Source organism: Centroberyx affinis, unplaced genomic scaffold (genome assembly GCF_046629955.1).
Source record: "Centroberyx affinis isolate AG114_WGS23_722 - 3 ecotype Tasmania unplaced genomic scaffold, CSIRO-AGI_Caff_v1 ptg001094l_1, whole genome shotgun sequence".
NCBI lineage: Eukaryota > Metazoa > Chordata > Actinopteri > Beryciformes > Berycidae > Centroberyx > Centroberyx affinis.
In genome coordinates this window covers 416,109-427,500 of record NW_027279639.1, presented here as the reverse complement: position 1 = coordinate 427,500, position 11,392 = coordinate 416,109, and the positions used below count along the sequence as shown (strand labels likewise).

The 11,392-nt window shown below is 43.3% G+C and overlaps 2 protein-coding genes across 4 annotated transcripts in view; both read left to right on the top strand.

Annotated features, from left to right (window-relative positions):
• Positions 1-1,215, top strand: part of aadat (aminoadipate aminotransferase) — a 16,364-nt gene extending 15,149 nt beyond the window's left edge. For both annotated transcript variants that reach the window (XM_071523531.1, XM_071523530.1), the window contains one exon: positions 1-1,215. This exon is cut by the window's left edge and continues 943 nt beyond it. The gene's annotated coding sequence lies outside the window, so the exon portion shown is untranslated.
• A 663-nt stretch (positions 1,216-1,878) lies between these two features.
• Positions 1,879-10,854, top strand: mfap3l (microfibril associated protein 3 like). 2 transcript variants are annotated; one of them, XM_071523523.1, is made up of 3 exons: positions 1,879-2,067; positions 3,413-3,827; positions 8,630-10,854. In XM_071523523.1, exons 2-3 carry the CDS (start codon positions 3,506-3,508, stop codon positions 9,622-9,624), a joined length of 1,317 nt encoding a protein of 438 aa, XP_071379624.1. In that variant the 5' UTR covers positions 1,879-2,067; positions 3,413-3,505; the 3' UTR covers positions 9,625-10,854. The 2 variants fall into 2 exon arrangements, with proteins under 2 accessions (XP_071379624.1, XP_071379625.1); XM_071523524.1 differs by having other exon boundaries at positions 2,062-2,189.
• Positions 10,855-11,392: the final 538 nt, after the last annotated feature.

Genomic DNA, 11,392 nt, shown 5'->3' with positions numbered 1-11,392 from the left:
TTGGGTTGCACGTTATTGGCACAAGGTGAAAACGTCACAGCCTGCGCCAGTGTTTTGTTTAGTGGTTACTTTACGCTCTACTAGTTAACCTTAAGTCTACATGGTGCAACTAAACAAAGACGCAGCTTTAGCGTCAAACTAATGGTTTCAATGTAACTTTAACATAGACTTCACAACCTTAGCACATTCAGGTGCAACAGGCTGCTAGAGTTTCCCTCACTTTGTTTCCGGATGACCTCAGAGAAACCATAATCACTGACCATAAGTTTGAGTAAGGAAGAACAGACTTTTCCAAATCGGTCTTGTGAAGAAGCGAACCTGTGACACATCTTTCCCCCGGTCCCGTCAATTTAAAGCTGCATGGTAAACCATCCCATAATATCAGGGTCTATTTGCCGGTGTGAAACTGTTTTCCTCCTTGCATTTGAATGTGGGACTTGATATGTTTGAAGAGGTGTGAATGAACTGTGTAACCTCTGTACAGAACGTCCCCCCGCCTGTGTTAGTGAGCGGCACTTTTCTGTGGCAGGAGTCAAGGCCGGTGTGTTCGGGCTCTCTGAGTGTTTGTGTACAGCTGAAACATTCATCCGTAAAGGATAATAACAGGGTCGGAGAGGCAGCTTAGTATTCACACTGTTGTGACACAGTTACTTGGATGCCTGGCTGTTTGCTATATACCCAATTTCCTCATGGCGATCATTAAAGCTTCATCTCATCTAATGTTTTGATTTTAAAGCCACAATTGATATTATCACTTTTTGATTGCTTTGAGAGAATGCAGTGTTTTTAATGCCAAAGGTTTAGAGGCAGAACACACAGGCCTGCATGTGTGTGCACAAATAAAAAGACACACACACTCCTGAATATCCATACTTTCTATTCTGAGAGGTAGCGTTATCGACAGAGTTATTGACTGTTTGCAGAGGCCTTATAGAGTGTCAATGTCAGACTTTTACTGTGGCTCCAAGGTCAGTCAATAACTCTGCAGTTACCAGGACAGAGGGCTTGGTCTGTATTTAGGGATGTACTCCAGGATTTTACTTTTGGAAGCACAATTCCCATTCATTTCTAATGGGAGATTGCCATTTTCTAGCGTTTCTTCCTGCTTTTTGTGTCCTCTGATTATATCCCTGCATGTTTGCCTCTGTCACCCACAACACTACAGTCTCCTTGGAGGCTTTCCACAGGGGAGACCTTTTATTGTTAATTGATAATAAATGCAAAATGAAAACTGCTTCGGTCATGGTCCATTACCTGTCCCTCCATTATCATGTCTTAATGCAATGCATGAAAGAGTCCACTGCACCACAAAATGAATCGCCCTTACACTTAGCCTTTATGTGTATGAGGTTTCCAAGCCTATCGCTCTGTGAAACACTCTCAAATAGATATGCATTAGACCACAGACCCCATTTTGATAATATTTTGACCCATGTACCCCTTCAGACTTTAAGAAATTCCATAACTTTCTATAGTTACTGTATTACTGTAAGTTTCTGTATGTAGGTTGATAGGAACAGTAGGAAGAGGGAAGCCTATGCTAAAAAATAAAGCATCCTTATATATTCTGTCACTGTGTTAATTGATAGAGAATGAAATTAAACCAGCCCTTATTTTGCTGAGGACCTCCTGAAACCCCCTCAAATACCCCTGAGGGTCCCCACGCCCCATTTTGGGAACCACTTCTGTAGCTTACATGCATAGTGCTAACATAACTATTTTAGAATTATATCATGTTTATTACCATTAAATCATTTGCTCATTACCAATTAGGTTAACAACCACATAGAGAAGCATTTGCACCTGCCTTAGATATTTTTTAGATTCACTTTATCCTACTGACAGTCAATGCAATACAGGCAACTCGGCGATGTTGCCACCCAGTCTATCAGAGGCTAGTTGTTGGGTGGTTGCATACATAGCGGACGACCAGCATGATGGAGACGTCGGAGAAATAGCAGCGGAATCGTATAAATAATGCAGCTGGCGGAAAACGTCGACTCCGGTGTTTCTCGTTAACGGGATTACGATATAAACGTCTGAGTTCAAACGGCGGAGAATCATGGTGTGAGTATGAAAGTCGGAGTCTATCATTGGGGGGGAATTGCAGGATCTACTAGCTTAGCTGACGTCTAGCTAGCGTCGACGCTAGCTTTTTTTTTGCTGGAACATCGAGTTCGGGCAGCAAGGTATTACATTTCTCGGTTTTAATTCCGTATTTTACACACGCTGTACTATCGACAATGGTTACGTTACTGCGGAAATATTAACTCTAACTGTAGCTACACTTGAAATACTCCTTTGTTTTTTGTGTGTTAATGTTTGTTAGAAATCACTGGTAAACGGTTTGTAGGGCTACGATGCCTAGAACGTCTCGTGATAGAAAAATCTCCTTCCAGGATATAGCCGGGTCTCAAGCCTTTGTTTTCTATTGCTTACGCGGAAGCATTTGAGTTGGTGAATATTTGACAGCATCCTCGTAGGACATTAAATTATATACTATCGAGACGTTAGTCCATACATGAGGGATATGGTTTGTAAACTGACAAACACAGTAGGCGCAGGTATCATCTGGCTTTAACGTTATGCCACGAAGTGGTCCAGTTCCAGGGAGTAGACGGAGCCCCCCAGCTCCGTTATTTTGTAGCTGTGGTGGTCTTTGTTATTTCCCCATTAATCGAGTCTATCCGTGCCGCTAACTAGGAGCAGGATGTAATAAGCTATGTAATACACTGCTGTTGACCTTTTAGTCAGCGGACATAACCTTAGCAGGGTGTCCGCAGGTCCATAAAAAGCCTTAAATTGTGTTAAATTGAATTAGCTAAAAAGGTGTTAAAATACGACTAACCGGTTATCTCGTTAAAAGTCTGAATTACAGCTTCAAAGGTTTTAAAATTGTTTGTTTGGTGTACGAGTTTTCTCAGGGCTCAAACCGGTTCTACAGACCTACAGTATATATTTTCATAGATGATTTAGTGGTTGTTTACTTTCCAGCTTTATTTTATTCGAATTTGGTCTTGAATGTGATTTAACCGCGATTATAACGGTCGTAAAACGTATTAAATTTGACTTGCTGAAACCGGAGTCACAATGCTAAGGTTTTGTAATGTTACCTATGAATGGAAATGAATTTGATCAGTCTATGTTTGTTTAAATGCATACTTGCCAGCGTGGCTTTCATCGCTGCCTATAGGCTTACTATGGATGTTGTGTTTGCATGTAGTCCAAACAAAAGCTGTTTTTTCACGAGTGGGAGTTGAATAATCACCTGCCAGATAGTAAAAAAAAAAACAGTCACCTTATCAGTTTGTTCCAGCTGCTGAGCATCAAGTCCTAAGCAGGCACATTTTGTTTTGCCTTGCTCTATCACTGTACCAATTAATATGTGCCAATCAATTTTTCTTGTTTCCAGTGAGATGTTTCAAGCCGAACAGCTGAATACCAAATTGCCTTCCACCACCTCTGTCAAGAGATAGCCAGTCTGCAGGATGAAGACCCAGGCGGAATGACAAACTCTCTTCCCCCTCGGGTGACACACCGACAATCGCAGAAAATGCATCGGGCCGGCGGATACGCTTTTCGGATCCTTGTGTCCCTTATCGCCGTTCACACCGCCGGGGCCTTATCGGTGGATACGGATGGAAACCGCACGGGGAACGGCACCGTGACAGATGGCAGATTTGTCCCCGCTGCGTTCACAAAAGTGAGCCAGATAATTGCCCGGGAGGGTAACTGTGCGCTGATTGATTGCAATGTCACCGGAGACCCGTTCCCCAGTGTACAGTGGTTCAACTCCCATGGAGACCGCCTGGACACCGAGGCAAGCGGTGAGATAAACCTCATTGGATGTGATGATGTTACTTAAAACTCTTGTTGTCTTCTTCAGCAGCACTGCCAGGCACTCATTAATAATTTTATCAGCAGCAAATGCAGAAGGGTGTCACATTTGTTTGTAAATTACCATGGATCAGAAAATCCATTTGTCAGCACCAAAATGCTTGATTTAGTGTGTAAACAGTTTGTAGTTAACGCCCCGACTTGTTTTAGTCTTATGAAAATCAACAGCTCTTATCCAGAGCAACTTCACAGTGAGTGAGTAGGTTCGGTGCCTTGCTCAAGAACACTTCCACATGGAAATTGATAGAGGCAGCATTGACTGTTGCTGGAACTGAACCTGCGACCTTCTGGTTACAGGATAGGTGCTGAAGAATATACACACTGCTGAACATGAGGGAAGAGTCCTGTTCACAAAGTCATAGAAAAGAAATATAGCCTATTATTCTATTTGTCGTTACAGGTGCTCCAAATATAAAGTGCATTACGTCCAAAGCTGTCACAGTATATAGAAACAATGTACAGACAATGCACGCATACACCTAATGTTAGCTGGCCTCAATCACATGGGGCGCCAACATGAACCACAGGAAGTGGCACAGTGTCATGTGTCTATAATTGGGTAAGAAGAACAAAACTATGGAAGCTGCAGTCAGAAACTCAGGGTGTTTATAGATGAGGAACAACAGCTTTCGACTCACCTTCTGGTTAGGGACAGTTTCTCTGGATGAAAATGATCCTCGATCGACGTTATGAATGCAGTTACAGTTCTCATGTGTGAAAGCCTTGGTCATGAGTCGTTCTGAAATGCCATCTGCTCTACCACCGTGAAGGGAGTTTCCATCTAGACTAGAGGTCACGCTCGGCCGCTGATGGCATTACAGTTATGTTGATTGGCATTATTACTAGGAAATAGAGATGGCTATTGGGGAAGATGCAACACCAGCGGAGAAAGTCATGTAAACAAAGGAATTAACCCTCCAGCATATCACAGAGAATATAATTAGGACATGATGTTGACAATAAGTCAGGCCGAGCCAGTTCATTTTACAGACTGGGGACTGGAGTTCAGAGATCTTGCCTGATGATGTTACTGAGGAAACAGTACAGTGTGCATGTGCATTAAATTGGTAGCCTGGATACTGTTGGATATTAATGGGAGTGAACAGGATAGATTTGTCTTGGCTTTCTCACTCTAAACAAGCAAGAAAAGAAGATTGAAAGGAAGAGATAGGAAATCCAAATGGTTTTAGTACTTGAGGAGCGCTAAAATGTTTTTCTTTGGATAGTTAATCGCAATAAAACATGCGTTCTAAACATTAGGACTAAATGCCTTTGTGTTTTGAGGGTAAATTTGGCTCAGTTCTAATGTTATTTTAATTTCACATTTTGTCTGGCAGCGGTGGTAATTTTCTTGCCGTGGTGCCAGACTGGTGCCATAATGAATTCAGAGGAAACACTGTGGCACTGGACTAATTTTTACCGGCCTCGCTACCAGACTGAAAGAGCTAGGCCTTGTTGTCGGATTCATTTGCATTCGGCGCGGCCTCCTTGTACGTTTTCAACATTGAGATTCACCTGCGATCCCTCAGAAGGAATGCAGACTGCAGTGTTTTTGGCGCTGGTGTGAGCCGACCTGTTGAAACCTGCCATCAAGAAAGGAGAGGCAGCGTGGTTATTATGACCGACGAACCCATGACACCATCTGAGAGCTTTTCCCTTGGGTTAGACAGACGGATATAATTAAAAAGGGGAGTAGAGTTTCACCATAACAAGCAATGGTTACTGTGAATCCCTAAAAAAAACTGTGTTACTGCTGGGTTTCTTCTCCTCCTCGCTGCTGCAGATGTCTGTCTCTTTAAATTTCACCACTACTGAGGTTCCTCGGCGTCTTTTTATATTAACATGCACCAGCAAACACACACACACACACATACACACACACACACACACACACACACTCCCTCACTCACTCTACTCTCCACACCCTTCACACACATGTAGTACTGGGCAACACATCAGTCGCACGACACTTCAATCACAGGGCTGGGGAAGGGAGGAGGGAGGAGGGAGGAGGAGGAGGAGGAGGTGGTAAAATTAGAGATCTCGGCTCTCGCATTGAAAAAAGGCGGATGGGTGGATTTGTTGTCGGCCAGGATACACTTCCTCTGCCCATTCATCTTTTCCAGCAGATACCACTCTGTTGAAGATGCATGCAGTTGAGGGGGCAGACATGTTCGTTTTTCTGTCTCACCCAGGTTTCTCTCTCTCTCTTTCACTCTCTCTCTCTCTCTCTCCGCATTTCCTCAGCCGGATACAGATTTAGCCTCTCGCGATTTCTGTCCATCCTTCCTCCCACACAGATAGGACGGAGAATAGCTAAGGAGGATCTGGAGCAGTGGTGGAGTGGTAGTTGAAGAGTAGGACTGCATTATATCGGCGGAAAAAAAAAATCCTATTGTTATGTGATTTGCAGTTCCTTTGACCACAACTTTTTTCTCCATGAATTTGCAGCAGCTTTTTACAGCATTTGGAAAAAAAATAGGGGTGAGAAAAGAAATGCTAATGTTTAGGATTTTCTTGATTTGGATGAGAAATGCTCTCCAACATGTAAGTTGATTTGTAGGCCAGGGGTTCTACACAGCACCTAAACATTGCAATAGGAGGCAATCTGAAACACATTTCCCTCAGCCAATGTGATTTGGAAAATGCAGTAGTATTGTAATTTTGCTTGTTTTTTAAATTAATTTTGCAGCCTCATTAAAGTAGCTAATACACATGAAAAAGTGGGTATACTGTGATCCCACTAGGGCTGCAACTAAGGATTATTTTCATTGTCGATTAATCTGTCGATTATTTTCTCGATTAATCGATTAGTTGTTTGGTCTATAAAATGTCAGAAAATGGTGAAAAATGTGGATCAGTGTTTCCCAAAGCCCAAGATGACGTCCTCAAAAGTCTTGTTTTGTCCACAACCCAAAGATATTCAGTTTACTATCATAGAGGAGTAAAGAAACCAGAAAATATTCACATTTAAGAAGCTGGAATCAGAGAATTTTGACTTATTTTTCTTAAAAAATTACTCAAACCGATTAATCGATTATCAAAATAGTTGGCGATTAATTTAATAGTTGACAACTAATCGATTAATCGATTAATCGTTGCAGCTCTAGATCCCACCCTCTTAATATTTCAGTGGGAATTGGATAGTTGGCTAGTTTGGTAATCTCATAATACTCAGAAAAGGAGGTGGATAGAGTCTGTATATACCTGTGTATACTCTTGACAACACCACTAGTTTTGAGAGGGAGAAATTATGGCTGGATTTACAAAACAGCAATAAGATCTAATCTTGTGATTACAACCTAAGCACAAATTCAAGAAAGGTTATATCTTGATCACACAGGATTTGAAAACACCCTCTCCCCACTGAGTCGTGTCACATCTCCCGCATCTTCCTCCTCTACCCGATTTAATTCACTCTCATCAAAAAAATCCCCTCTACCTCTCTCCTTGGTTCCGATTTTCATTACTTTTGTTAGCACTTCTTGAAATTATAATCAGTCTACTGTTGCACCCACTGGATAAGAACATGATTTTTTGCTTCCTGTGTATTATAGCTGAATTCTATTCTGAATCAATTCTGAATTCATCTGACATCAAAATATGACAGAAGGCTTCTTAATTTCTTGCTTTTGCTAAAACTTTGCTGATGAATAAGTAGGACTGCCGATTTGTTAGATACCTGAAGTCGCCCTCCAACACGCCTGCACGCATGTGTACCTCACTCTGCTTGCTTAACGCATTTAAATAGATTTGCTTCTGTTTTGATTAGTGGCGTTTCAAACCTCGCCGCCGCACAGCATGGAGCTTCCAGATGGGGCGCAGCCACGCCACCTGTTTAAATATTGAAGACATGGCAGGAATAATAAGGTCACTGCCTGCTCCCCAGACTTAACTCCCAAACCCAGATGAAAACCATGTTCTATTTTACCTTTGAAAACCAGCTATTAGGCTTATCCTTCCATTTAACTGACATGTGCATCTGTAAAATCTAGTAAGTAGTAAAATCTATCCGATAGCAAAGGCTTAAGAGCATAATAAAATCACATACTGACATACATACACCAGCTTTACATTTCAGAGCTGATGATTGTCCTTAACTGTCTTGCAGCACTAAGGAATTGCATCATCAACCACTGCTACATTAATAAACTGCAGCTTGGCTTTAGAGACACTTGTTCTCTTTTTTATTGATTTTTTATAAATCACAGCTGTGTGCCAAAACATAATGTGTTTTCACGAGTTGTCTGATTCCATAAATAAAGTGAGTTATAGCCTCTGGGTGCAGAAGTACAGCGTAAGCAAGTTTGGGTAGAAACGAAGGCCCAGAAAGCAGCAAATAAAACAGCTGCACTACAGTAAATACTGCAGAGAGCTTACACTGTTTCTCTCTGGAATCACACGACCGCACAGGAGAGAAATGAAGCATGATGGGTATGGGTATGACCTTTGACTCTCAGTAGGTCACTTAGTAGGCAGGCTGCATAATAAGTGGGTCATGTGCTATCAGTGAAATAACCTCATCATGTTGTTAAAGGCAAGTCAACAAGCTACAGTTTTAGCAGACAAATTTAGAGAACATCCAAACAATGGCTGGTTTCCTGACAAAGTTGCCAGTAGCAGAGACAAAGTTACCAGCTGTAACCAAAATTTACAAGCATCTGGCTGGTGGCTTGTTAATTTTGCCATATTCATAACATCTCTCTCTGTCGATCTCTCTCTCTCTCTGTAGATAAGTGGTGGCTGCTGGAGAACGGCGTCCTCAACATCACCAGCATCGAGTTCGCCGACCGCGGCAAGTACACCTGCATGGCGTCCAACGTGCACGGCAGCTCCAACTGCACGGTGACGCTGCGCGTGGTCTTCACCAACGGCGACATGGGCGTCTACTACATGGTGGTCTGCCTGGTCACCTTCACCATCATCATGGCCCTCAACGTCACGCGCCTCTGCATGATGAGCAGCCACCTGAAGAAGACGGAGAAAGCCATCAACGAGTTCTTCCGCACCGAGGGCGCCGAGAAGCTGCAGAAGGCCTTCGAGATCGCCAAGCGCATCCCCATCATCACCTCGGCCAAGACGCTGGAGCTGGCCAAGGTGACGCAGTTCAAGACCATGGAGTTCGCGCGGTACATCGAGGAGCTGGCCCGCAGCATCCCGCTGCCGCCGCTCATCATGAACTGCCGTACCTTCATGGAGGAGATCCTGGAGGTGGTGGGGGTGGAGGAGATGAGGCACACCTTCGTCCGACAGGCGCCGGAGGGCCACCGCGACACGGGGGGCAGGGTCGCCTCGATCGCGGCGGGGGACGTCTTCACCATCCTGCAGGAGAGGGAGCGAGAGAGAGAGAGAGGGAGGGAGCGGGAGCGCAGCGAATCCCCCGCCGCCGACTCGGACAACTCCTCGCTTCACGAGCAGCCGCAGCACATCGCCATCCAGGTGTCGGTCCACCCCCCGCTGGCCGCCGGAGGGTACTGCAGCATAGAGGCCCCGCCCCCGCCAGAAACCACGCCCTCCTCCCCTCCGCCGCCGGCCCCCCTTCACCTGGAGGAGGAGCTTGAGGCGGAGGGAGAGAGTGTCGAGAATGTCGAACAGGCGGAGGTGGAGGCGGCGGCGGCGGAGCCGGAGCCGGAGCCAGAGCCAGAGCCGGAGCCAGAGCCGGAGCCAGAGCCGGCGGCGACCAATAAGAGTCCTCCGTGCCAGGTCTTTTATGAGAGCCATGTGTAACGAAGAGCTAGGTAAACAACGACTGATCAGCAAGCAAACAAACAAACAGACAAACACCTGGAGTAAGGATGGATTATCCTGCTATGCATTTCCACTTGAAGAAAACAAAAGGTCAAGAATAAGTTTTCATTTCTCTCGGAATGGAACAATCACGTTTTTATTTATCTTTTCTGAGCGGAACAATCTCTTACAACCTTTCCTTCATAGGGTTTATTGTACGGAGAACAAATCATTAGGTTTTTAGACACTGAAGCGTCATTTCTCATTCTTATAGACTTTCACGTTTGAATGTACATGGGCGGGGTAATCATTATACTAATGTAATAAGCGAAGAATTGTAAAGGGCCATTTTATCTGTTGAGATTTTCATAGTGCAAATTATTATTTAATGAGTTACTTCACTTCTTTGGGAAAAAATGGTTTTACAACGATGTTTTTAGTTTCTTACAGTACTAGGGTTTATATGACTAACTCCAGAAATCTGCCTCAAGCTGGTCTTCATGCCATTTCCAGACCATGAAAGCTAAGCCACCTTTGTTCGCTCAAGACTTCACACTCAGCTACTGTTACAGCCAATCCGCTGTTATTGTACAATGTTCTGCTTAACCTAAAGATGCATGCTGGACTGAAAAAAAAGCCTGATTTGAAAGTATGTACTATGGTCAAAAGATTTCATGATTGTAAGACCTATCTTTACAAAAAAACAAAAAAAACAAAACAAGTAAGCCAGGTAAACCTCTATGTTTCCTCATTGGATAAAACAAACATCATAGCCACGATTGCCCATATAGTTTACCATTTCCTTTAAAAAATAGAGTATTATTATATTATTACCCATTGTGGTGTGATTTTGTTTCCTGCACAGCTATTTTAAGCATTTTTTTTCTTATCTTTTTTCACATTATTATCCTTAAAGTAGAAGATTTGCCTCTGATTTTCCTCCACCATTTGCAATTTTTACGTTCCTTATATTTTAATTTTCTTAACCCGATCCTGGCCTCTACTTGCTTTTACAGCACAGTGCATTTCTGCTGCATGTGAAAGAGGAGAGAGATGTATTTTGAGATTTGTCTCTTAAAGGACTAAAGGACTTTTTCTTCCTCTGCTTGGCTAACGGTCCAGTCGGTGTTTGGCTCGGAGAGAAACTGGACGTTGTTCTGCTTTAAATGGTGCTCTTGAAATGCCTCTTTTTTTTGTAGTGGAATAAAAAAAAAAGGAACTGCTGTGTAACCATGGTTTCCACGGTTTGTTTTCATCTCGCACACACTCCTCAGCATCGGAAAACGCCATTTGGTGGGCGCTTTTTACCCAAAATGCCTTACGAATGAAACCTCCAACCCTGCCACTCTCTACACATTGAGCTATATTCTGTATTTTTTATTTTTATATAACAAGCTCTGCTGTACTGACACTCATTTCTGTCTGTTTCACTCTCTTTTCCCCCTTCGTTCTCTGACAGACAGACGGCTGAAGGCGACTAATTTTGTCGCTGGATCCATTTCTCCGATCCAATCCCCCCCTCCCGCCCCCCTTCTGTCACATGAGAGGGTGACAGGTTCGTTGCCATGGTGACCACGGTCACTACGAACTACAAGCTCAGCTTACATCAGCAACTCGCTCCTTCACAAGAAAAGCAGAGTCTTGAAAATATCCTTGAAAGATTGTGGATTTGAGAAGAATTACAATAAGACCTTTTAATGTTTTAAGTATGAATGGATCACCTTGAAAGTACTTGAATTTTAAAAAATATTTAAATACAGCAACCAAA

Bases quoted from the DNA above. Each gene is read 5' to 3' on its own strand.
- mfap3l (XM_071523523.1), top strand. From the start codon at position 3,506: ATGACAAACTCTCTTCCCCCTCGGGTGACACACCGACAATCGCAGAAA. The intron at 3,828-8,629 runs GTGAGATAAACC...CTCTCTCTGTAG, and splicing joins CCTGGACACCGAGGCAAGCG to ATAAGTGGTGGCTGCTGGAG.